The sequence below is a fragment of the Ictidomys tridecemlineatus genome, chromosome 4 (genome assembly GCF_052094955.1).
Source record: "Ictidomys tridecemlineatus isolate mIctTri1 chromosome 4, mIctTri1.hap1, whole genome shotgun sequence".
Classification (NCBI taxonomy): Eukaryota; Metazoa; Chordata; class Mammalia; order Rodentia; family Sciuridae; genus Ictidomys; species Ictidomys tridecemlineatus.
In genome coordinates this window covers 196,508,720-196,535,233 of record NC_135480.1, presented here as the reverse complement: position 1 = coordinate 196,535,233, position 26,514 = coordinate 196,508,720, and the positions used below count along the sequence as shown (strand labels likewise).

At 43.4% G+C, this 26,514-nt stretch overlaps 1 protein-coding gene across 7 annotated transcripts in view; it reads left to right on the top strand.

Annotated features, from left to right (window-relative positions):
• Nucleotides 1-26,514, top strand: part of Cdk5rap2 (CDK5 regulatory subunit associated protein 2) — a 180,148-nt gene that overhangs the window by 39,656 nt on the left and 113,978 nt on the right. For 5 of the 7 annotated variants that reach the window (XM_078048081.1, XM_021723476.3, XM_021723475.3 and 2 more), the window contains 7 exons: nucleotides 2,770-2,893; nucleotides 5,909-6,063; nucleotides 10,309-10,471; nucleotides 11,618-11,671; nucleotides 12,498-12,617; nucleotides 15,066-15,167; nucleotides 21,276-21,494. In XM_078048081.1, coding sequence (XP_077904207.1) covers nucleotides 2,770-2,893; nucleotides 5,909-6,063; nucleotides 10,309-10,471; nucleotides 11,618-11,671; nucleotides 12,498-12,617; nucleotides 15,066-15,167; nucleotides 21,276-21,494 — 937 coding nt within the window. The remainder of the gene's footprint in view (nucleotides 1-2,769; nucleotides 2,894-5,908; nucleotides 6,064-10,308; nucleotides 10,472-11,617; nucleotides 11,672-12,497; nucleotides 12,618-15,065; nucleotides 15,168-21,275; nucleotides 21,495-26,514) is intronic. The other 2 variants (XM_078048082.1, XM_021723477.3) reach the window with 1 other exon arrangement.

The following is a 26,514-nucleotide window of genomic DNA, read 5'->3' as shown; positions in this document are numbered from 1 at the left end:
GCTGGATTAGAACCATTTCCCTATAGTCTCCTTATCTCCCTGTATCTCCCTATCTACCTGTTAGCCCAGATTCTATAAGAAAAGCAAGGGTAGAAGGGGGGAACTAACAAGAGCTAGATCCTACTTTGTCCTAAATCCTGTTCCTAGCACTTAATGTGCTTTTTTCTTTTGATCTTCATAACAGTTATGTGAGGCAGCCAGTGTTCCCATTTGAGTGAAGAGAAAATCGAGGCTCAGAGGAGAGGGGAAACTTGCCTGAGTTGGTCACTGAGCTGGGTCTGATCTGGCTCCAGAGCCCACTCTGCCTTGCTGTGAAGTAAACATATTTGTTTGCTCATTTTCCATTGTTATATTTATCAGTTACAATAAGGAGGCATTAAAAACAAAAGCAGTCATATTGTTGGGAGTAAATTTTATCTCCGTAGCTTTAAAACACAAACAAAAAATAATAATTCCATTAGCAGAGGAAAATTGTACCATACTGCTGAGTATAAATTTTATTGCTACAGTAACTGTAAAATACAAAGATGATAAATGAAAAGTTGGAACATTTATTATTGGGAATATATTTTATTGGTATAACTAAAACACAAACAAACTGAATAATACCAGTAGTTGTTAAAAATTGTAGTCAGCCTCTTGACAGTGTACATGATTCAGGCTGTAAAATGCCAAGGTTAGATGGGAGCTGGTGGAGGGAGGCTCTGCTCTGGTGGGTGGGGTGAGGGCAGGGGTTAAAGAGGGGAGTGATTTTATAGTGGAGGCTCCATAAAGCCCCAAGGGCTAAGACATTTGTGAGCCACCCGTGGCAGGAACTTGGGGCCAGAAAAACCCTCTGTCTGTGGCACAGGATGGAGGGCACGGGATGGAGCGAGTCTGGCATCCTTTTAGCCCTCTCTCATGCCCCTTGAGGGGCCATAGAAATGATTGTAAGTCACTGTGAGTTTTCCGAGTACTGAAACGAGTTAAGGGAGAGGTTGCCGAGGATACTTAATGGCATTAATCAGGAGGTGGAAATGATGGTCCTGGTTCTGGCTGGGCGGGGGGGCGGTGAGCTATTCCAGCTCAGAGCCCAGAAGAGGGATGGCAGGAGACCTCCTGCAGCAGCTCAGCAGAGGCCTGTGCTGCTCTGGCCTCACAGGCAGCAGCCTCAGTGTGGGGCAGAGCACTCAGATGGAGGAAGAGGCACGCACGTGTCAGCCATTAATTTTAAGAGGTAATCATGTCGTTTTTCACATGAGGAAACTAAGGGGTATCTGGTAATTTACTGAGGCTAGGTAATGTACCCAGAGTCACACTGGCACTAGAATAGAGCGAGACTGTGGAAGCGGATCTGTGTAGCTTCAGAGCCCATGCTCTTTACTTGCAGTTGTTCACACTGAATTCCATTAACATGATATCACAACCCTGGGACCTTCTCCAGCCTTATTGGGGAAAGGAAAAAACAGATATAAATAAGGTCTTTATTTGCAGGCAACTCCTTTTTGAGTCTTGGACAGCAAATTGGCCCTCTTGATTCTGCATTGTTCTTGGTAAAACGGTCACACAGCCTGGATGTGTGAGTGCCTGATCACAGGGTTCTCTGTTGGGGAAATTTTATATACCCCTAAAGTAGGACATGGGAGGCTAGTGGTGAAGACATTTTTTTTCTGTTGCAGTTTTTCTGAGAAACAGCTTTAGGTGGAGCCATTTCCTCTGTTATCCTGCTTTCTGGAAACCTGTAATCATTTAGAGATCCGACACAGTCTGAGTCTGCAGATCCGTGTCTGACGCGTTTTATTGTGAAGTCAGTGGTTGTGGCCCACATCTGCCCGGGCGCTATCCCCACGCTGCTCAATGTGCAGAAAGGATATTCCAGGGGCCACAGTGGTTGCCTTGTATGTTTTGTGTCATCTCCCTCTTTTTTCCCTGAGAGGTAGCCTGAGCTGCAACAGATGGACCTAGCTGTATGTAAGGTGCTGTCCCCTCTTGCTGGTACAGCATGACACTGTGCTTCTTAGCCCTCCAGATGCACTTTTGTTGCATTTGCTCCTTGGCATGTTGGTTGTTAGACCAGCTTTCCTATATCCCTGGTGGACATGACGTGTGCCTGGTCAAGAGCTTCCTGGTGGATATTCAGGCAGTAACTTCATGAGTCTTAAAAGTGTACTTGCCCTTTGACCCACCAGTTCCCTTTCTAGGAATCTACCCTAGGAAATCAATGGATGGTAGACATACAAGGATACTTTTATCATAACACTGCTTGGCATATTAAACAATGGCACTAATGCTTATTGAATGCTTATTTCATACCAGCCACTGATCTCAGATTTTTATGAGTATTATCAAACATGTTAAATCAGAAACAATTTAAATATTTAAAATATAAGCAATTGATTTAATAAATCATGTTATATTTTATACAGTAAGTTGATAGGTAGCTTTTAAAATAATGCTCTAGATTTCTATTTACTGACCCAGAAGAATGTTTATAGTGTATTAAGTAATAAGGTCAGTTCACTGATATGTATTAAATGGTTCTGTTTGTGTACAAAATGTCTGAAAGGCTACCTACTGAAATGTTGACTTAGTTATCCCGAGTGACAACATTATGCATGAGTCTTACTTTTTCTTATCTGTGTTTTGAAATTACATTAAAAAAAGAAAAAAGAATCTTGGCTTAGGGAGGTGAGAGAAATGACTAATAAATATTCCTTGTCTCTGGGGAGCTGCTGAAGTTACCCACAGATTCTCACCCTAATGTGTTTTGCCCTCTGCCTTTTTCTGCAGCAAAGCAGTTGAGAGCTTAGCTGAAGGTGGTGGCTCTGAAATTCAGCGGGTGAAAGAAGATGCTCAGAAGAAGGTGCAGCAGGTGGAAGATCTCCTAACCAAGAGGATACTCCTTCTGGAAGGGGCAAGTCTGCAGACCTGAGGGACTGTGCTTCCCACCGCGGGTTGATGAGTGACGGGCTGGGTACAGTGTTGTTCCTAGACTGTCAAAAGAGTTTCAGCAGGGGGCTGGGGATGTGGCTCAAGTGGTAGCGTGCTCGCCTGGCATGCATGTGGCCCGGGTTCGATCCTCAGCACCACATGCAAACAAAGATGTTGTGTCTGCCGAAAACTAAAAAATAAATATCAAAAATTCTCTCTCTCTCTCTCTCTTTCTGTCTCTCTCTCTTTCTCTCTCTCTCTGTCTCTCACCCTCACCTCTCTCTTTAAAAAAAAAAAAAAAAGAGTTTCAGCAGTCGCTATAGGCACCCTCACCCTTATTGAGCATCTCCTGAGTTTACTCCCCATTTTAGACACTTTATATACAGAATTCATAACCATCATACCCTGAAAACTGGCTGCCATTGTCTTCATTCCTATATGAGACACTGTGGTTCAGAAAGAAATATTAACAGGTCCAAGTTAAATCCTAGATTTAGAGCTGTAACTGCTGGGTTTTGAACCTGTGCTCTTTTGACCACACCACTCTGTTTACTATCTGGTTTGGTCCCTTTATTATAAAGATGAGGAAGCTGAGGCCCAGAGAAGGGGAATGACTTCCTTACCTAAAGCTAGCTGAGCCTGGAACCAGAAATCCTGGCCTTTAGCCATTGCCTGCCTGTTCAGCCCCTGTCCCTCTGGCCTGACCTCATCTAACCATCCTGCCAGTGCCCACTGACTGTCCTTTCTCTATGAGGCCCTGTGTATAGCTTCTCCTTCTACTCATTCTCAGTTATGTGTTTCCTGTGATCATGATGCAAGCCAGGATGTTTCCTGGCTAAAAAATCCTGTTTGTGTCCTGGGTTACAAAGTTTTCCTCCATTTTAACTATTATTAACTAATATGGGTTGAGCGTCCTTATCTGAAATGCTTGGGACCAAAAGTGTTTTGGATATGGGGTTTTCTTTGGATTTTAGAATATTTGCATTTACATAATAAGATATCTTGGAGGTGGAACTCATTCTCAATATGAGAATGAGTTTATATTTATATTTCATATAGTACATATATTTCATATATACTTTAAGTACATAATTTCATACAATATTTTTAGTGTGCTTGTGTTTTGACCATGTCACGTGAGGTCAGATGTGGAATTTTCCACTTGTGACATCATGTTGGTACTCAGAAAGTTTCAGATTTTGGAGCATTTAGAGTTTGGATTTTTTGATTAGGGATTCTCAGACTATTCTAATTATTTAATTCCTGGTCTTTGGAGTAGTTTGATCTCAATTTTTCTACCCATAACTCTGATATCTTTTTAGTGGATGCAAAGAGAAATGGCTCCAAAAAGCACTTCTGGGTGTAAAAAGCAGAGTCTGTATTGAGCAGCTGCAGCTAGCTGCCACTCAGGTTGTGTCATCAGCCCTTACCTTCCCTTGGGCCACACAGGCGTTAGGCTCAGAAGGAGCGAGAAACTATCTAAGCCAAAAGTGGTCGAGTGGGACCTTTAAAAGAAGGATTTTCTGGAGTGTAGTGAAAATATAATTATGATGCTTTGAAGTGACGTGGCTTTTGATTTGGCCTCCTGGTTTCCCCAGTGTGTGCTTCTCCGTGTTTTGGTGTGCCACAACCTATCTTTGTCACCTTGGACAAGGCATTTGCCTTTCCTTTGCCTCTGATTCTGTGAAGAGTGCCGCCTGCTTTGTGGAGTAGAGGGAACCAGCATCTGCGGAGGCTGCTGGTGGGCGAGGCTCTCTCCCAGCGCTGCCTGTGCACACTGACCAATTAATCCTTTCAGTAAACTGAGGAGGCAAATAGTTTTACCACTCTTTTTCTCCTTTCTTTTTAAACAGATGATGAAGGAGGCAGAGTGGCTGAGTCACAGCTCCAGGTCCCGGGTGCACATGTCCGGTGGTCTGGCTGCCAACCCACATTCTAGAATGCTGTTCTGTACAGTTTCGGTTATAACATTTTAGGGTTGCTGAGGATCAACTGTGATATAAATAAAGCTTCTTGCTTAGAGCCTGGCATTTAGTAGGCACTTAGTAAATAGCAGGCTTTATTGTTTGTTGTCTTAGAATATGGGGGATGGTTTTTGCCAGCTTTCACTAGACTGACAGGCAAGCCTCCTGGGGAGACAGGCCTCAGGGGTACTGTGGAGGGAAAGGGCAGGGAGAAGGAAGTCAACATCTCTTGAGCTTCCTGTGATGCAACATGTTTTTAACAGAGGTTCATAGCAGCTCTTTGATGAGATAGTGGTTATTCCTGTTCTATGGATTGGAAAGCTTGGGCTCAGAAAGGTTAAAGGCCTATCTGAAGTCACATAACAAATAAGTAGGAAAGCTGGGTTTTGAACCCAGTTTGAATTGATTTTATCTTTGCAGTATAATCAGAGGCAGGGGGCTTTAATAGTTGGAGATTTAGGCCTGCTCCTAGGTTACTCGTGTGAGCACTGGAACCTTTTCCCCTAACACAGACACTGCATGGGTAATTTATATAATTTTCTTGGTGGATTCTCTGAGCTCTCAAGAAGAACACAGAGTTTTTCACCACCTAAATCACTTTGGAAATCTAGAAAATGTACTTTAGAATTGTGTAGTCATTATCTTAAAAAGAAATGGGGGTGGGGGGGTGGAATGAATCTGTGTGGTGATCATGGTGACTCTTTGGAATTTATGTGTGTTTAGTATTGAGAGGCGCATTTCTCCTTGTTCTCATTGAAGCTGTAAATATTGATCTGATTTTTCAAAACCAAAAGTACAGTTCTTGTAGAGTTGATTCTTTTCCATTGGAAATGCCTATTACTCTTCAGGATACAAGAGGGAAAAATGGCTGGCAAATGTATTTATTACCGATTCTTTCCATGTATAGTACAATTCAGGGAGGGGAAATGTGCCGGAGAAAAAGTCATAAATATTTATATTTTAATCCAATTTCCTTTCAAAATGTTCCCAATTGTATTGAAAAATTGCATCAAATGCATTTAATTTAACTCTAGGATGTGAAAGCCGCCCAAGCAGAACTGGAAAAGGCCTTTGCAGGAACAGAAACAGAGAAGGCTCTTCGGCTGAGTTTGGAAAGCAAGCTTTCAGAGATGAAGAAGATGCACAAGGGGGACTTGGAGATGGTCCTGGTTCTGGAAGAGAAGGACAGGTCTGGCTCTCATCTTGGTGAAATCCTAACGTCTCATTATCTGCGGCGTGGGGAAAGGATTGTTCCTTTCCTTTCCTTCTTTTTCTCCATTCCCTCCTTGTCCCAAAGCTGTGAGTGGCTTACTGGAACATCTCCAAAACAATAAGATAGCAAACTGGGGATGACATTGGGCAGGAAAGAAAAGGAATAGAATGTAACATGAGGCAGAGACAGTAGATAGCTATTCACGTGGGTAAGTTTCACTTAGATACTAAATCTAGCATTCAGTGTTAGCTTTAAGATTCCTGGTAACCAAGGAAAAAAGGAAAAACAATCTTGGTGGACATGAGATTTGCATTCCTCCCTGGGTAAAACAAGCCAGTAGCTCAGAGGAAGCCCAGTTGTACTTGGCACTATCAGAGAAAAATTTCTCTTGTGGTTCTTTCCACGGGAAAATTAAGTGACCATATCCTCATAATAAATACTAGTGAATTTTGTGTGACCTGTTTTCCATCATATCTTTGAATGCTGGCAGGAGGCCCAAATCGGTACAGTATAGGGAGCCAAAAGCAGAACAATGTCAATTAGATACAGAGTCTGCTGGAGTCCAGAGAAACAGTGGACAGTAGGCCTTTTGGCCATCTTTAGTGCTCATCATATTTTACAGCCAAGCTTTTGATAAAAACTCGTTAGGAGAATGTTTACGTTTTATTTGTTACCATGAACCTTACATTTTGATACTCCTGCCCTGTGTTGGTAGTTACTAAATGGAAGGTTGAGTTAGTTAAATGTCAGTGAGACTACTAGCTAACCTGTGACCTATCTGTCAAAAGAGTCAAGCTTGTTTGGAATTTGATGGAAATTGTTCCAAAGTGAATGAACTAAATCCAGGGAATACTGACTAATTCCTTTTATTAAAAAAAAAAAAAAAAAAGTCATTGGTGCCTCCTGCTTTGAAACACCCCCTGCCCCCACAACGTAGTTTAGTTCTTATGTCCAAATGCTGGTGGCTTTTACTTTTCTCTGGGTGCCATCTTTTGAGATTTGTGTCTGCTACTTACTTTCATTTATGGGTTGGAAAAAATCAGATGAGCAAACCTTTTGCGATTTCCTGTGAAAGAGGAGAGCCCGTGGTCTCCATGTTTAGGTGCTCTAGCTTCTGCGTTTGGAGGAGCTAGCATTGTTGAGCATGCTGTGGCCTTTTCTTCACTTTGAAATTAAGTTTTGTGATGAGGAAACTGAGTTCTCTGTGGATCCCAGTGGAGGGAGTAGGGACCATCTCGGCTTACCATTTGAGTCCTGTGTTTTTCTTGATCACATTGCTAGGAAGAGAAACTTCCCTGGAGTGGGGTTTTATCCTAAGAGCATGTAGAAGCCACTGAAGAGTTAGGGATGAGGTGCAGCATGACAGGATCAGGTTTAAATTTAGAGAAGCTACCTTTGGGTCTGGTACAAGACTGGTTCTCAGGCTGATACAGACTTGCAGACAGGAGGTGATGTGATCAGCACGGGGGAGCGGTTGGAGCGAAGGAGAACAGGCCGAGATGGAGAAGGTACGGGGGATGTGATGACCGAATGGATGTGGGCTGGGGGAAAAGGCTGCAGGCTGAGCTGTATCCTCTGGGCCAGGGTGGAGCCCGAGCAGCTGTGGGATGGGAGTGCAGTTTGCTGAGTTGGGGAAGAAGGGGAAAGAAGCCGTGTGTTGGGGGGTGGGGGGGGGAAGATGCTGCTTTCTTTCCGGACCCAGTGGGTTGAGGACTATGAGTGAGTGAGTGGAGCTGAGGAGGTAGGTGGGTCTGTACATGGATCAAGGCCGGATGGAGGATGAGTAGATTCATTCCTTAACCAGCTGCTGAGCATGGCCTGGGGTGCGCATAGGAAACAGAGGAAGCACAGTCCTGTTTATTTGGAGCTCTGGGTGGAAGAGGCAAATTCAGGGCCCTGTGCTCGGTGAGGGGCAGGGAAGGCTCATCAGGGGAGGAATCCTGGAGGTGCTAGCTCAGGGAGTGGTGTGTGCAAAGCCTGTCACACAGCCTGATTGTGGAGTCCCCGATAAGCATTCCCGGTTTGCGTTGCTGCGAAGCATGATTTCTTGTTTTGTTTGCTGGGGGAAGAGGGACTTTGGGAGGATGAGTACTTACTTTTGTCCGGCTGGTGGGTTCTCCGGGAATGTGGGTGGTCATTCAGAGCTTTGGTAAAGGCTTCATCTTCCTGGGGTTCCCGTAGTTCCATCTAGATGGGCACAGAAATCTGGTTTGTCAGACTTGTGAATGTGTTTTTCTCAGAGCTAGAGGTGTCCCGGCTGCACTGCCAGACTGGCAGCCAATTGCCAACTCCAGATTTGTGTTCAGGATTTGACAGTCTTTATGGTGAAACTCTGGGGACACAGATCTGTGTGCTCCCTCTCTGAAATCAGTCCTGCCTACTAGGCTCGTGGGGGTCAAGAGGTTAGCACTGCAGTGGAACAGGGGTCCCTGGTTACATCCTGGTGAGAGGGGTGCCAGATCTGCCAGAGTGACTCTCTGTTGGGCCTAGAGTTGGATCCTGAGGCCTGGCCCCTCACTTGGGTGGGCACTGCCAATATCTTCTGGGCTCCCACCACCCCTTTTCAAAGACACAGGTTGTAGTTTTAGTTACTTTATTTCCTTCAGTCTGGCCTTTGAACTATTCAAATCTTAAAGGCAGTCAACTTTGGGGACCCTGCAAATCGAATATGGCCTGCAGATATATTGTCTTTTCTTTGGTCTACACAGTAGTTTTTAAGTTTGAATTAGTTGCCAATATCTAAAACAGACTTTCATGTAAAAGTCTGGATTTCTAGTTTCTCTTGAAAATCTCCAGATGCTGCCTTGCTGGGTTGAAGCTGCTGTTCCCTGTGGATGAGCCAGTCCTTCAGTTGGCCTCAGACTCCACAAGCTTGCCCCACTTTTTTCACTCCCTATCTGAAACTTGCTTTATGGTAACTGAAAAAAATCAATTTTATTGAGTTATAAATTACATACAATACAAGGCATCCATTTAGAAGTGTATTGTTGGGTGACTTTTTACCTCTCCATTGATGATGTGATGATTCCGAGCTAGACCCCTAGAGGGCAGTCTTACTCCTCCCTCCACATTTTTGGGGGCATCGTGCAGGTGCAGCCTGGTGCCCCATCCCAGTGCATTGCTAGCTGTTCCAGCTGCTGTGTCTCCTTTCTAGCCTTATCTGGGGGACCTGAGTGCTTCAAGAGGGCTGCTCTGCTGTGCTTCCAATCCTTTACTCTTTTACTAAAACTGAGTTGCTTCCTAGGTTTAGCTACAGAAAGCGTCTTCTGAGTTCCTCGGACAAAATGCTAATTGTTGAATGTTGAAAAAGGTAGTAATTGTAACAGCTGTCATTTGTTGAGTTCTGCCACAGGCCACGAGCTGTGAGGATTGTGTTAAATGGCTTAACTGCAGTCCACATGAGTAAGTTATCCCTTTCATAGCCAAGGAAATGCAGGCTCAGAGAGGTCAGATGACTTGCTATGGTTGGGGAGCGGTTGATATGGGTACTTTCGTTCTCAGAAAAGAATGTGTTCATTTCTCCCTGTTGGGGCCACTCAGGTTGTGGATGGCAAAGCTTTCCTTAAGGGGAAAATGCTTAACCAATGTGACCTGGTGGGACAGATGGGAGTGGGTGGGGCAGGGCTGGGAAGGACATTCCAGGAGCAGCTTATACAAAGGGATGGAAGCACACAGTCTGGTTTGGGAGAGAGCTGGAAGTGAGGCTACTACCTAGCGGTGGAGGTAATGGTTTCCTTTGAGATGAGACTGAGGCTGGGATATCTTGTCTAAGAGTTTGGCCTTTAACTTGAAAGTCAGTGTATTTAAGCTTTGCCCTGAGGAGCTGTGGAGGAATCCCCTTGTTTTCTCCACACTCACCAGAGCAGCTTTCCATCAATTGTGTTTGCACAGACTTCTTTTGGAGGCAGGATTTTTTTACCCAGAAAAATATTAATCCACTGCAGTTGGTGGGGGCAGTTGAGGTCTTTGAATAAGGGTGTGATCTGACCAGTGTGGCTGCCCAGAGTTGGATTCACGGGGGCCAGGCTAGAGGCAAGGGGACCTGTTAATGTCATACTGATTCTGGCCTTTGACATCTGATCTGCAAGGTGTGTTTTTATTTATGTTTAGTCACTGGACCTGTCTATTTTGAACATGTCTGGCTCCATTTCCTGCCTCTTCCTGCTCCACTGAGCTAAGAGAACAGCATAGAATTAATATTTAAATTTTGTTCTCTTTTAGACTGATTGAGGAGTTGAAGCTGTCTTTGAAGAGCAGAGAAGCTTTAATTCAGTGCCTTGAAGAGGAGAAATCTCAGACGGCATGTCTTGATGAGAATGTGTCATCTGGAGAGCTCCGAAGACACTCTGCTGCTCTGAGAGAGGAAAAGGAGAGAGATGCTGAGGTGAAGTGTCAGGGCACCAGGGGGCGCTTTGCCAGATCCTACTCCTCTATGGGAGATGGACTGGCCTTCATTCTGTGTGGTTCATACATGGTCAGCTTCCAAATATGAGTCCTGTGAGCGAAGAATCAGCGAAACAGCCTTTGTCAGGACCTGGCATTTTCTCTCCCCTCTCACATGAAGAGTTGGTTAGAAAAACAGTGCCCGCTGGTCTGTCTCATCATGTGTTAATCTGTTGTTGCCTGTTTTCATCATTGGGCTTTCTTAGAGTAGAACAGTGGTGCATTGTGCTTGTCTGTTTAACCTGTGTGGTGAGAGGCAGGCTTGAGGCCAGCTTTGGTTTGAAACTTCAGAGGTAGTGGGGGGACGGAAGTGAGCCCAGCTGGGCCTGGTGGCATGCGAGGGGTTCAGTGGACCACCTCATTCAGTCTTCTCAGCCACCTGGCCAGGAGGAGATCCCCGTCCCCTTTTGAGTTTAGAACCAGACTCAGAGGAGTTGTTATATTTTTCCAGGCTCCAAGAGGTGGGTTGCTGGTAGCTGACCCCAAACCCCTAGACCTCTGCCCTGACTCTAGGTGGCCTCCACAGCTACTGTTTGGAAGAGGGAGGTCAGGGCCAGGAAGTGCAGGCGGGTCTTGATCTAGACCTTCCATTCTTTCTTTCCTTTTTTTTTTTTTTTAAGTTGTAGGTGGACACAATACCTTTATTTTATGTATATCTTTTTATGCTATGCTGAGGATCATACCTCTCGCCTCACATGTGCTAGGCAAGTGGTCTACCACTGAGCTACATCCCCAGCCACTAGAGCTTCCATTCTTGCTGGAGCAAGGGTGGTGGCTGCTGCATGCAGGGGGTTCACAGTGGGGCATGTTCTGGGTGCTTATGAAGGTCTTGGTTCCTTTATTGAGCAGGGCCTTTGTCTCTGCCTTATCAGTGAGTTCTTTAGCCTTGCCAGGAAATGACATTGCCTCCTACTCCTCCTTTTAAGCCTCCTTTGCACTCCACAGGGCAGAGAAAAGGAGAGAACCCTTGACTTAATGAATGCCACAGCAATGGGGAAAAGTAGGTTCATGAGGTGCTCATTCTGTTTGTTTTAGGGAAGCTATTGTGGGTGCCGTCTCTCTGGGTCTAACGAATATCTTTTCTTAGGCTGCACAAATGGAGCATCAGAAGGAGAGAAGTCATTTTGAAGAAAGGATCCAGGTATGTTGATACATTTTATTGAAGATTTCTCCTATTCTTGCTTCTTGTTTTATTCCAAGTGTGATAGACAATTCTGTGTATCATCAGCTGTCAGTTATTGAATGCTCCTGGGTGCCATTAAACTTAAGAATCTTTAGAGGGAGTTTCTCAATCTTTGTGGTAACTGTGTAGACAGTCCTGTTTTACAGATATGGTATCTGAGACCAGGAAGGTGAGGTCACTTGTCCAGGATCACATAGCTGGTTAGACTATGGTGAGGACTCAGACCTGCCAGTCCACGTGCTCTCCCAGTCATGGTAGCCGGATTTGTGTTGTGCCCGCAGCATAGAAAGTGCTTTTATGTCCATTACCTCATTTGACCCTTACAGCAACCCAGGAGGGAGGCAGCAGTGATTATCTTTAGAAATAAACTTAAACTGTAAATGTGTAGTTTAGTCTCCATCAAACCAGATTCTCTGCTAGCTTTTGTAGCATTAAGGAATGAAATTAATGATCTGTTATTTCCCTCCAAATAACCTGGTACAGTTCAAAGACTCTGATGTGACTGTATTCAGATTTTGGAAGGCACTGGAGTCCTTCCCATAGGAATAGCTGTCATCATCTCAGCTGATCTGATCCCCTTCCCTTCACCCAGTCCTGTTGCTGAGAGCAGTAACAGTAACTTGGAGCTTATGCCACTGCGTTCAGCTCGACTTGGAAACATTAATCACAGGTTGACAGGAATAAGATAGAATAACTGCATTTGAGTGTGCTCTTAAAGATATATTTACAGTGCATTTTGGTTGCAACGCATCAGCTTAGTGAATCTTTTTCTAATCTAATTTAGGCACTTCAGAAGGACCTGAGAGAAAAGGAAAGAGAAATTGCTACAGAGAAGAAAAATAGTTTAAAGAGGGATAAAGCCATTCAGGGCCTAACCATGGCATTAAAATCAAAGGAAAAAGAGGTATGTCTGATACACTTGAGGTGAGATTTTTCTTTATTAGTTTCTGTCACTGGCCTGTTCTACCCTGAATTTTTAGCTTTAGGTAAAAAGTTCATAAGAGAGCTGAGATAGTATGAAAAGTGGGGAAAGGATCCTTTATTTCATTGGAAATCCAGTGCACCCAAGAAAAATATGTTAAACATGTAATTTAAATTTCCTAATAGTCACATGAAAAGAAGTATAAAGAAACATGTAAAATTAATTTTAATAATATATATGTCCCAGATATCATTTTAATATAAAATCAATAAAACAAGGTTATAATGAGACATTTAGCTTTTTTCCTCAGAATTTGAAGTTCAGATGTTCATCTCGGTCCATACTTGGCACAACTCATGTGGCTAGTGATTGCCCTAATGGACAGTTATAGTCAAGATCTGATCTTTTGGTGGATAGTAGAAAATTGAGATAAAGGAGTTGATGAGCCTGTGACTAGACCAGTTAAAGAGCCATCTGGTTGGTTGTCTTTGGGATCCAAGGAGATGGCTGATGGCTATATTCTTGTCATTGGAGCTGTCAGTTGTGTCCCAGTGATATGCTAGGCACAAGGCCCCACATGGAGGGGACCCTCAGCTCTGCTTGCAAGTCCAATGTAGAACCAAGAGTGATAGGTGTGATTGAGGGAGGTTCAGGGGCTGGGGTGGCAGAGGGTGGAGCAGATCCTGATCTGAATTTTAAAGAAGGAGAGTGTGGGTGTTAGACGGGAAGGAAAGCAGAGATGGGAGGCCATTTTGGACAGAGGGAAAATGTTGGTCAAGTCATAACAGGATTATAGGCCAGGGTGTGTGTATGGCACCAAAACCAGCCTGGGGCTGCCCGAGCACAGAGTGGAGAACTTGTGTGAAGCTAAAGAAGAAGCTGGACTGCTTGCCAGGGGCAGTCAGAGGAGGGGACTAAACGTATTTTCAGCTGCTCAGGGGGCATGCCACCGGGGGCTCTTGGGTAGGAGGGTGTGGTTCCATTTTCCTTTTAGAGAGGCCTCTGCAATATTTGGAGAGTAAATTACGGAGGGAGAGAATGGAAGCAGAGAGGTCAGGAGCCCTGTTGAGAGTTGTAATTGAAGATTAGAAATAAGGTTGTGGAAATCTAATGTTAGATGTTGGACTTCAGATAAGGGATAGTCAAGGGTGACTTTAGGTGTCTGACTCGCATGTCTAGGGACCTGGGGGTGCCGCCAGTTCAGACCATAGCATAGAAAATGGAGTCTTGTGGTGAGCTGGGGCAGTGGTGGGGCTGATGGGCTGTTTAGAGAGTACTGGCCTGGGAGCCCTGGCTGAGCTGTCCAGGAGGCAGATAGATCTGCAAGTCTATAAAGCGTGGAGAGCATGGTCAACCTGAAGAGCTGACTTGGAGTCACTCCCCTGTCTGCAGGTGGGCTTTAAAATCTGAGAGTTGGCCTGTTTACCCAAGGAGAGAGTAGAATGGGAAAGGAGGCTGAGGGTGAGACTGCGGGGGACTGCAGAATTTCAGGGACAGGGTCAGGAGCGCACAAAGCAGGCAGCAGGAATGGTTGCAGGAGTAGGAGCCTGAGCAGGAAACCGGTCCTGACGAAGCAAAAGGAATGCAGGAGTTTGGTGCAACAGAGGTTTGGCTCCTAATAACAGCAGCCACCATTCTTGTCATGTGTTGGAAGTTCAGGGCCCAGCTGAAGCTGGAGACCTCACTGTGTTGAGGAGCAGTTCTGGGTGCTAGCAAAGTATAGGGTGTGGTCATGGTAGTTCATAGCTGACCCTAGGGTATAGGAGGCGGTCACTAGAAGATGAAATTCTGGGACTAGCCAGGCCAGGTGGTTGGGTGGGTCATCTCTGTGGCCAGTAATAGTAGTAACACCTGGTATGAGCCAAGCACCATTTGAGCACCAGTGCATATTATCTCATTTAACTTTAACAACTCTATAGTTGGGTGAGTGGTGGTAACCTCATCTTATTAAGTACTGGAGGTGGGGTAGCTTTATCAAGAAAAGAGGTTTATTTAACTCACAGTTTTAAAGGCAGCCCCATAGGTTCAGCCTTTCTTGAGGGCCTAATGATGGTTGGTAGGAGCATGGTCAAGAGGAAGAGATCTCCAAACAGGAAGTCATAGCAAAACTAGGAGTCCAGAGTCCCTCCTAAGAGCTGACTTAAGGACCAGTTGATGTAAGGATCTCCCACTGAGCTACACCTCTTAAAGGACTCGCCTCCCAGTGTTGCCACACTGAGGACCAAGTTTCCAACACATGAACCATAGCTGAAGTTGAGAGAATTGGATCTTAAAGAGGTTAATTCATCCAGCTAGTCAGCTAGAAATCCCACTCAAGTATTTTCTGACCACAGAGCCCTTGTATATACAATTGAGCAGGAAGAGCATTTGGGCTGAGCAGAGAGGAGAGCCCAGTTATATATTTGGCTGCCATTCCTTACTTTTTGCTAGGTTGAAGAACTTAACTCTGAAATCAAAGAGCTCAGTGCTACCTTTGCTGAGGCCAAAGAGGCCCTGCAGAAAACACAAGAAGCACAGATCCTGAAATGCCAGGTGAGTGTCACTTTAATTTCAGGGTGTGTTTACCTCCCCCCCACCCCCATGCTAGGCACTGAGTGCTCATGCTCAGTGCTCATGCTCTGCCACTGAACCACACTCCCAGCCTTGGGACTATCTCTTATCCTAACTCTGGATGAGGTCAGGGCTTTGCAGCTGAAGGGAACCTGGATGATTTAAATAAGGAGAGCTGTGGGTGGTCTTTAGTGATAGAATCAGCTCAGTCTGTTTAAGGGAAAATTCTCTGCCAGCTTTGGGAGCTTCTCTAGCCCCCTCCTCAATTTGATAACAGTGATAACTATTCCCAGAGTTGCAGTGCTGAGTTTACTCTGTGCAGTGTATGTGGATTATCTCTTGTAATCTCCCCATCCCTGTGGGGAAGGTAATCATCCTCACCCTCATATTTGTGAGGTTTTTGAAATTCAGCAAGGGTGTGTAGCTTGTTCACTGCCACACAGCTGGCAAACTCTGGGGCCAGGATTTAATGCAGTGATTGTAAATAACAGCAGGCTTTTATTGAACAAATACTTTGTGCCAGGCCCTGCTAGGTGCTCCCCATAGATTATCTCAGTTATCTGTCCAGCAGCTCTGTGAAGTAGGCACTGTTAATATCTTGTTTTACTGCTGAGGAAGTCCAGGTTGACAGATTGAAGTAACTTGCTAGGGTCTTTACACTGGTAAGTGACAGAGCTGGGGTTTGAATCAATCTCATTGCCCAGCTTGAGCTTTTGCCTGCCATCCCAAACTTTCCCTCACCTGGATGCTTCAATCCTACCTCTTCCTTCTGAGTTTTGGTTCCAGAGGTCTTGCTGTTTTTATGGCTGGTCTTTTCTCTTTTGCTGCCCTACCACATTGTACTAGAGGGACTCCTATTTTCCCCTTTGTCTGTCTTTCTCTTCCTGATTTCAGTTTTGTGCTCTTTAATTATTTAAGAATTTTCTTCCCATGTTTTTGGTTTCCCGAAACAGTTTATACCTATGACTCAGGATGTAAGGAATCCGCCAGCCCAGTAAGTCCATGCTGCCCAGGGTCTTCTTCCTGTCCCTGCGTCAGTGCTGCTTGTGGTTGTAAGGTGGAAGTTAGAAGTTAAATCCAGGGCATGTGGATTCCTAATCTTCACATCCCTTCCTTATCTTTTGCAGAGCTTTGGTTCACAATAAGAATAATTGAAGTAATTTGGTTTAAATCATGGTATGCTAGATAAACCTCTGCTTTTGTGAGTCTCAGACTTGCCCTCTCCTACTGTGTTGACAGTACTTGATGAAATGGAGCTGCAATTACATTTCACTCTGTTTTTTCTCCTCTAGCTTAGAAAATAACAAGCTTTAAAAGCTGAATCCTTAGGAAAACCATCCAATTTTCCATTGCTTAAGAAAAAAATATATATGTTGGCAATTGATAGCCAGAGACCCGACATTCTTATAAGATTTGGGGTATTTTACTTATTATGTTGGGCCTTGAAGAAAAGAAAGGAGTCTTATGAATTTAAATGTTTCCCAGAATTATTGCATACATTTATTAATTTAATAACTCTTAGTCCTAGTTGAAAGACTTTCAGAATATTTAAGTCTCGCAGTGCACAGGGCTCAGGGACTGTTGTAACTCCTGGGGTTATGTAAGGTGGGCTGTTTGGAGAACCTTCTTTGAACCTTTATCCAAAAAGATAGTGTGTTTGTGAATGGTAGAGAGTTTGTGGCAGGATTTGAATTCAAATCTGTCTCCAAAGCCTGTTTTTTCCTACTTATCTGTGAATAAATGTACACAGTACACATATATTGGTTTTCTGTTTGAAGTATGTGCATGGTTTTCACAGACGTGTAAAGTGTCTCTTCCATGTATTGGGGCCTTTTGGATATCACACGCTCTGAACTAATTGCAGCAGTAGTAGAAGAGCCAAAGTTCACAGGGCTGGCTTCAAGCCTGACACTGAAGTGACAGCAAGTGATAGTTAAGCTTTGGAGTGGCTGCCCAAGCACAGATGCACAGAGACGTGAATTCTGATCCCAGGTATGACTCTGTGCGAGCTGCAGTGTGGGCTGCCTGGCGTTCTTCCAAACCCAATTAAACAAATTATTTCCAAATTGGAAATGGCATCCCTCTTCTAACTATAAAACTGAAATGCATATTGTAGGAAGTTTATTTTTATTTTTTATTTATTTATTCATTTTTTTGGGTCCTGTGGATTGAACCCAGTTTTTTTTTTTTTTTTTAAACCACTGAGCTACATTTCTAATCCTTTTAATTTTTTATTTTGAGACAGGGTTTCACTAAGTTGTCCAGGCTGGCCTTGAACTTGTGATCCTGCTGCTTTGGCCTCCCAAGTTGCTGGGATTACAGACCTGCATGTTTTTTCTTTTCTTTACCCAACATTCTTGCCACAGTAGTATATATAGATGCACTGTCTTTTTTATTTTGAGACAGTTGAGTCACATGTGGTATAGATGTCTGAATTTTTTACTCAGTTGTCAAAGGTAGCATCACCTCCCAGGTCACACAGCTGAAGCTGGCCTTGAACCCAGGGCTCTAACTCTCTCCCTTTTGAGCTCAACATGTTTCTACACAGTTAGCAAGGGTGGTTTGTTTAAGATTATATTTGGCCTTTAGCTTCTGACCATGTTTAATTGGACCAAATATTTGCCATTGAGCATCATTCAGAAAAAGGTAGAAAGCCCTCCAGAGAAGTAGATCAAAAAGCCATTTAAGGAAAATTCAACGTGGACAGTGTTATGAAATGAATAGAATCAATGCATTTAAATTCTTTAAGCTTAGATATTTAAAGAAGTTTTACCATTCCTATTTATGTGGAAATCCTGTAGAACTTTCATTGCTTGATAATAACTGTTAATATCAAAATTAGGCACATTTAACAAGTGCCTAATTGATGTTCCTGTCTCTAACCTCCACCCCCACCCCCAACTCATTCTCCTTGTTTCTTTCTTTCTTTTCTTTTTTCTTTTTTTTTTTTTTTTTTAGTTCATTGGAATCCTCACTGATCTGGGCAGGGCAGTGCAGTGCTGTGGAAAGAACACGGGCCCTGAGTCATTTGAATCCCAGATCTAGTCACTGTGGTCTGAAGACAGACTAGTCATTTAGTAGTTCTCAACTTGTTATTTAAATGGGCACAGAAATGTGTACTTTTGCAGTTGGTATGAAAAAGAGAGACACCCTATATGTAAAAGTATTTGTTTAGCTCCTTTTGTAAAATCAGTGCTTAATAAAGCACAAAAGGGGAGTTGTAACTGTTGTTCAAGAGGAATTTTAACAATCATTGTATACTTTCTTTTATTGGTTGAGTTTAAACATTTTTTTGTGGGGGTGGGGTATTGGGGATTGAACCCAGGGTTGCTTACCCGTGGAGCCACATCTCCAGCCCTTTTTATTTTTTATTTTGAGACAGACTTTCATTGAGTTGTTAGGCCCTTGCTAATTTGCTGAGGCTGAACTTGAATTTGCATTCCTCCTGCCTACGGAGTTACTGGGATTATAGGAGTGCATTACCATGCCTGGATGTCATAGACATTTAAAAAAATATTTTTGGCCTTTTGACCTAGGTTTCCCACTTTTTATTAATTTCCAAAGAAATAAAACCAGAAGCTTTCGTAAACTTACGTTGCAGTTTGATTGGTGCTCACTCTCATTTCATGTTGCTCTGTGTCAAATAAGCAATTAGGGGAACATAGGCCCGATGACTGGGTTTAGGTGGCCCTCAAACAGCAGAGGTCTGTAGCCCCCAGGTTCACCGTGATTGTAGTCCACTTCCTGAACAACTGGGTTGACACCTCAAAACCTGTGACCTGGAAAGGCCAAGAAGCTGGAGCTATTATTTGAGTCTGAATTGTAGCTTTTGAGAATTCAACTGTCAGCTCCTTTTGAATTCTTAATTTTGCATATTAGTCAAAGTAAAAGAACAGATTTATTAAAAAGTTTTATTTTCTCCTGATTAGAAGATTACATATGCTTCCACTCCTCCCCTGATTAGAAAGAAAAAGAAGAAATCTGGAAATGACCCACTCAATATTGATGTTTTAATGTGTTTCTTAATGACTTTCTTTTATGTATAGATTTTTTTTACATCATTTAAAATTAGGTTTTTTATTTTTTTCGTATAACACTGTAACTTGGATATATTCCCATGTTATTGATTCTTTGTAAATGTGGTTTTCAGATTTCATTGTGTATATTCATCATACTTTATTTTTGCATAGTTAAGTTGTTTCTTTTTTTTACTGTTATAAGTGATAATATAACATTGGTCCACTTTATGCTTTGAATATAGCCCTTGCTGCTCTGCAACTGTGTCTTATTTTTTAAAAGACATGTTTTTTTCTCTTCTCTCCTTGCTCCTACCTCATCTTAGGGAAAACAGGATCAACTTCCTTCCCCATGCTAGGCAGAGGTATCTGTCCCTGAGCACACACCCACCGTAGGAACAAAATCATGCATACTCTGGGGATGGAACCAAAAGATCTCAGAAATGACTGTCTCTCAAATTAACAAGTGAATTACAACTGTGGACAGAGAACATGTGGAATGTAGCCTTTGGATTACCTCTTTAAAAATCCTCTGTTCCCCTTGATGGGCAAAATCTCAGCCTTTGGGACAGGAATCCTCTGTGTTTCTCCTTCCCTAGCAAAGCAATACAATTTCTTTTTCTCAAAATGTGTCCTCATTATTAGATTGGTATTGGGGACAAGGACTGATGAATGACTTTGTAAATACCCCCCTCCCCCATATTTTGGGATCTTCTGAGATTCAATTCAAGGAATGGAATTACTGGGATGAGTGTGAACGTGTTTATGCTATTCAGATGTACTAGATGTATATATCAATCTGTCCATCTAGGGTTATTTACATTTCTCCCAATATGTTTCCTGGCTTCTGGGTGTTACCAAAAGCTTGGTCCTTATCCCTGATGCCAATCCAATAACGAGGACCCAGTTTTGAGAAAAAGAAAAGTTTTATTGCTTTGCCAGCAAAGGAGAAACATAGAGGACTCCTGTCCCAGAGGCTGAGATCCAAAGGCTACATTCCACATGTTCTCTGTCCAGAGTTGTAATTCACTTGTTAATTTGGGAGGCTGTTATTTCTGAGACCTTCTGGTGCCATCCCCAGAGTCTGCATTACTTTGTTCCTGTGTGCTCAAGGACAGATAACTCTGCCTGGGATGGGGAAGGAAGGTAATCTGTTTCCCCTGAGATTAGAGAGGGGGAGAGATTAGGGAGGAGCAGGTAGAGAAGAGAAAGAAATATGACCTTTTAAAAATAAGTCACAGTGGCAGAGCAGCAAGGGCTATGTATATCTCAGAATAAAGTGGACCACTGTTCCATGATTGCATGTCTGGCTATTCAAGAACAACTATGAAGAGTTGTGCCATTCACACAAGCTTGCCAGCCCTGAGTATCCCATTAAAACAGTCTTGCTTGAAATCTGAGAACTTGTTTTAATTTGCTCTCTTTAATTATTGCTGGGTCATGGCTTTTTTTTTTTTTCATGTTTGTGATCATGAATGCAGTTTTTCAGGTGAACAGTGTATTAATGAAATAAAGGTGTTCTTAACAAACTCTTGGACTTTGCTGAAATTATAGCCTTTCAAAGGGACCCTTGGAACTACCATGCTGACCTCTCCTTGTCGTCCTCTGGATTTAAGCCATCTTAACAGCTAGTGCTTAGATCCATCACTACTTTTCAAGTGAAGCTGTGAAGCTGCTGATTTTCTTCCTTTTTAAAATGACATTTTTTTTTTGTCATTATGAAAGTAACATGTTCACTTACCTAAGAACATTTGAAAATATAGAGAAATGAAGAAAAAATAAACTATACCTACTATATCTTCACCCCACTAAAGTTAGTTACTGTTAACATTTTGTGTTTTCTTTTGTTCAAAAATACTTCTTCTACACAAGTATAGGCTTTCTTTCATATCTGATCATAATATAAACATCCTCTGTTAGTCCAAAATCTTCATATTGTTTGTGCTTTGAAACCTGAATATTGTCTATGTTAATCTTTCTCTTTTCCTTTTCCCCCCAAGGCGAAAAAGGAACAGATTTCCTGGTTTGTTTAATGAGGCATGAAAATCAGCTCACCCCCTCCCTTCTTTTCCAGGGCTCTGAAGGCTCCCAGGCTGCTCTGACAGAAAAGGAAGCCCTCTTGGCTGAGCTGCGCTCAGAAAACCTTACTAAGAGTTCGGAGAACCACAGACTGCGGAGGAGCATTAAGAAGGTCACTCAGGAGCTCAGTGACCTGCAGCAGGAGAAGGCGAGACTGGAGAGGGACCTGGAGGAAGCCCGCTGCGAGGGGAGCAGGGGAGCCCGCACCATCCAGGTGAGAGGCAACCGGCCCCTGATGGTGGGTGGTGCATTTGGCCTGCCTTGTGCTGCTGTTTGGGTTGTAGGGAGATATTCAGTGCAGAAAATAGAAAAATGGGAAAAACATACAGAGAATACTTCACTCATCATCATCTCACCTAGAAACCACCAGTCTTAACTAGCTGCTGTTTCAGTCCTTTTAGTTCTCTCTTTGCCTCTCACTATTGGTATCAAGGTGAGAATGCAGTTTGTAGGCCCTTTTTGATTCAGTGTTGGTTCTTTGCATGATTGTTCTTGAGAAACACAGTTTTTGTTTCAGCGTGGTTTTCCATGACTCGGAGGTGCTGCAGTGTGTTGAATAGTCCCTTAGTGTAGAGCTTTTAGGTCGTTTTACTTTTTTTGCCTTGTAACAAATGCTGCAGCAAACATCCTTCTACGTGAGTATTTATGTGAATAATATTTAGCCACTGATTATTTTTGATAAAGGTATAATTACCGGGTCAATCAGTGAATATTTTAAAGACTTTTATAGACTCAAATTGTCCTGGAACAAAGATTGTCCCAGGTTTCTCTGTGTCATCTTTTTAAAAGGCTGCATTCCATTCAGCATTGGGTATTAGCATCTAAAAATTCTCTGTCAATTTGGTAGGCTTATTAAATTTCAATTCTATCAAAATGTAAGTATTCAGCATCTTTTAATTTAATTCCTCCTGAGAGTCACAGCCAGACACCCAGCCTTGGTGCCATCAGGCAGGACAGGGCCTGAGTCGGAGTGATCACTGACACTCAGGTTAATTAAATTACCTGCTCCAGAGCCAGGCAGTCGTTAGAGCACAGGGCTCTAAAGAGAGCGTTGGGTATCACTGGTTGGGGTTGCTTTTGGCAGGGCTGCCAGGATTAGGTGAAATCCTAATGTTAAGACTGAACAGAGAATTGAATTACAAATGTTTGTGTATTTTAATAACCATTAAGAGAGCAGTAATGGAAGTTTAGAGAAATAAGAAAATGTCAGCTACAACTTTACCACCTTAACAAAGCAATGCTGTTTCCAGTTTTCCCCTCCAGTGGGGATGCTCCTGGGCTCTGTCTAATCAGAGACTAAATCCTGTTCTGTGTTTTTGGAGCACTCGCTCTATCATAGGCAACTTCCTTCTGCGAGGCTCCACAGTGATCATGTGCAGCAGTGCATACTCTTTCACTGATGGCTTTCACGTGATGACTTAATGATTTCCTCCTTTGTTGGATATTTCTGCTGTTTAAATAATGCCACAATGACTATCTTTGGGCATAAAATCATTTTTTCTTGAAATCCCTCAGGCAGATTCTGAAGAATGAGATTACTAAGTCATATGGTGCAAATCTTTATATTGGTTAATTATGCAGCCAGATATTAGTACAGAGGACTGGTTCAACTCAGGCTGCCACCAGCAGTAGTAGAGTATACTGGAGTATTGCCTGCCATGAGCAGGCCAGTTTCCGAATTTGTCAGTGTTGTTGAACATCAAATGCATCTGGTTTAGCTGCTGAGGGAGGCCAAGGAAGCTTCTGAAGGTTTTACTTTTCTAAGGAAGATGAAATCTTATACATGACAAAGTGTAAAGCAGTTTGCCATTGAGAGCTAACTCATGTAACTTACTGTATACTTGTGCAGAAGATCCTAGAGGCCTGGAGTAGCCAGGGAGACCTTCTGGGAGGAGATGACACATGAGTTGAGTGACAGGGGTAAGACTGGAGTAGTGTGCCTTATGAATGAGGCAAAGAAAAGCCTGGCCAGAGGTCCTTTCATGGTTCATTCCAATGTTCTTCACTGTTGGATTCTCATTTATTTATTTATTTGGCTTAAAATAGTCCCCTGCCCCTGTCATCATAAAAATGTTTATTTAGTAAAATTTGGATGGTGGGCAGGTGGGGAGATACATGCACACATGTAATTATACACTCATATATATACTATGTGCTTCTTTTTTTAACCTTATTATTTGGTCAGCATTTGAAATCTCTCTATAACATTGTTGGATCCATAATTCACTTATTCATAAAATCCCTGGTGCTTCTAAAAGAATTTTGCTCTGCTGCTGACATAAGATGCACTTCTGCATAACATGTGTACATTTTCATAAGGAGGTTAGAATATTTGGCAAGGACTGGGAGGCCAGGATTGTGCTAGGAAGGGGTTGGGCAAGTACACTCTGAGGGGGGCTCCTTGGAAGCAGCAGGTACCTAGCTGACTGGTTTTGGTGAAAGGGAAATGCATTGTCTTGTGTAGTGAAGTTGCTGTAAGGGCGGATGACTCTGAGAGATGGCTGCTTTTTCTTTTTCTTTTTTTTTAATTTTTATTTTTTTTAGTCATACATGACAATAGAATGCATTTTTATATATAATACATACATGGAATGTACATACATCAATCATATTGTCTATTCTATTCTGCTGCCCTTCCTGTTCTCCCTACTCCTCCCCTCCTCTCCCATCCTTTCTATCCAATCTAATGTGACACACTTTTTTTTCTTTTTCTCATCACAACATCATATATGTATTCTGTATAACAATGAGGTTCTCCTTCCATCTTCTGTGCAACTCTCCTTCTCTCTCTTTTTCCCTCTCACCTCTCTTCCCTATTTAGTGGTAGTCTTCTTCTCATGCTCTTCCTCCCTATTCCATTTTGAGTCACCCCCTTATATCAGAGAAGACATTCGGCATTTGTTTTTTAGGGACTGGCTAACTTCACTTAGCATAATCTGCTCTAATGCCATCATCCATTTGCCTGCAAATGCCATGATTTTATTATTTTTTAGTGCTGAGTAACATTCCATTGTGTATAAATGTCACATTTTTTTAATCCATTCATCTATTGAAGGGCATCTAGGTTGGTTCCACATTCTAGCTATTGTGAATTGTGCTGCTATAAACATTGATGTGGCCGTGTCCCTGTAGTATGCTCTTCTTAGATCTTTTGGGTATAGTCCGAGAAGGGAAATAGCTGGGTCAAATGGTGGTTCCATTCCCAGCTTTCCAAGGAATCTCCATACTGCTTTCCAAATTGGCTGCACCAATTTGTAGTCCCACCAGCAATGTATGAGTGTACCTTTTTCCCGAATCCTCGCCAGCACTTGTTGTTTGACTTCATAATGGCTGGAGATGGCTGCTTTTTCTTGCATTGGTTAACTCCAGGTCCAAGTAGTGGGACCCGTCGCTGCCAGCCCTGCTGGGATCACAGGACGGAGAACTCTCACACTCCACTACCCCTGTCTTCCTGTCAGGATGGCCGGACAGGTGAGGTACTAAGAAGCCCAGAGTGGGTCACGTGCCATTTGCTTTGACAGGAGTGTGTGTGTGTGCACATGTGTACACCTTCATTGGCAGCCTCTCTAGAGCCACATGTTTGGAGGCAGGCGAGCAGGCACCTAGAAAGTAGTACTTTCAACGTAGTACTCGCAACGCCCTGGGCCGGACAAAGCAACAGCTGTGCATGCTGAGTGCTTCCCTCAGGTCTGAACTCCTGGGGCTCAGAGCTTCCTGGCTTCTCAGCAAGTCCTACACATGTGTCTGACAGGATGATTTGAGAGGGTGTTCTTCATTTCACATATGTATATTGCATCCCAATGGTATGTCTGCTTCACTTCCTTTTATAATCTAAGAATTTGGCTGTGTTCATTTCATGAGAATGTTTTGCATCAGATTGTAGGGTGTAGATTCTGGGGAGACTTGTTGGGGTGCCAGTTTTGCTTCCTGGTGAAGGATAGGCACAGGTGGAGCATAACCCTCTAGCCTTGCATATCTCATCAGCTGTTTCTGTTTACTAGGCTCTTTAATTAATTAACCTGAGTGCCTCCCACTTGCCAGCTGCTACTGGTGTTGCTTTTGGTTTGAAACAATGGGACAAAAACCCAGTCCTCTTAGTAGCCTCTCCTTCTTCCCTGGCAAAGCAAAGCGATCATTTATACATTTGGCAGCATTGGATCCATTGAACAGGCCCTCTCCTGGCTGTGGGCACAATTCTACAACAGAGATGGGGACACACTACCCTGGGAGCACAGAGAAAGGAAGTGGCTTATAGGACCAGAGAGGGTTCCTGAGGATTGTAACTTTAGAATTGGTTCTGAAGTTTGAGCTGAAGGTCAACAAGTAGGTGCCGCTAAAGGGGGATTTTGTACTGAAGGCAGAGGAACAGAATATGATTTGTTTGGAGAAGAGGAATTTGGGGCTGTAATGAAGGGCAGTGGCCTCTAGGGCCATGACTGAGGATTACCTGGAGGAAAGTTGGCCTTCAGAGGGCCTGGGATAAAGAGTTTGGGAGCTTGGACCTGACCTCTAGATTGTGGAGACCTGAGGCGGGGAATTAAGCAGAAGATTGACAGGATTAGATTTGCAGTTTAGAAGGACCTGTGGTCTGGATGATTGATGAGGGACAGCTGGGAGATGAGGAAATGAGAAGATAGAACAGCTCTTTCCCGGACTTGTTAGCCTGGTCTGAGAGGCCAGAGCGCCGAGGAGGAGGGCAGGAACCTGGCCCTGAGCAGCCTGCGCAGCTGTGGCTCCTCGCGCTGGGGCACATTCACAGTTCCCCTGTGAGGACTCCCGGGCTTTGGGTCTCATGTGCTGCCTGGAACTTTACCGAGTCCCACAGGCAGGCTGAGGAAAACACTGGTAAGAAGATGTCCAAAGCACAGTGTTGCTCTCAGACCACAGTCAGCCCCGTTTTCAACACTTTCTTTAGTCAAGGAAACTGCTATTCAGTGATGGAAGCGCAGCAGGCAAGATCTCTAGTTGTTGGTCGCACCTTGTAGTTTATAGATGTTCTATTTTCTCATGTGGCCCACAACCTTGTTCATCTGAGCCTCATAACTTCAGTGGGTTGACCATGGTTTATATATGTGACACGGACCCAGGAGTTTGCCTAAGATGTCATGTCATGGCAGTGGCGAGCCACCAGTTAAGAACCCTGTGCTTTTGGAAGAAAGGAATTTTACATATTTAGCAGACCAGCAAATTATGCCCTTAAGAAAACCAACTTGATATATTCTAATTATTTGAAG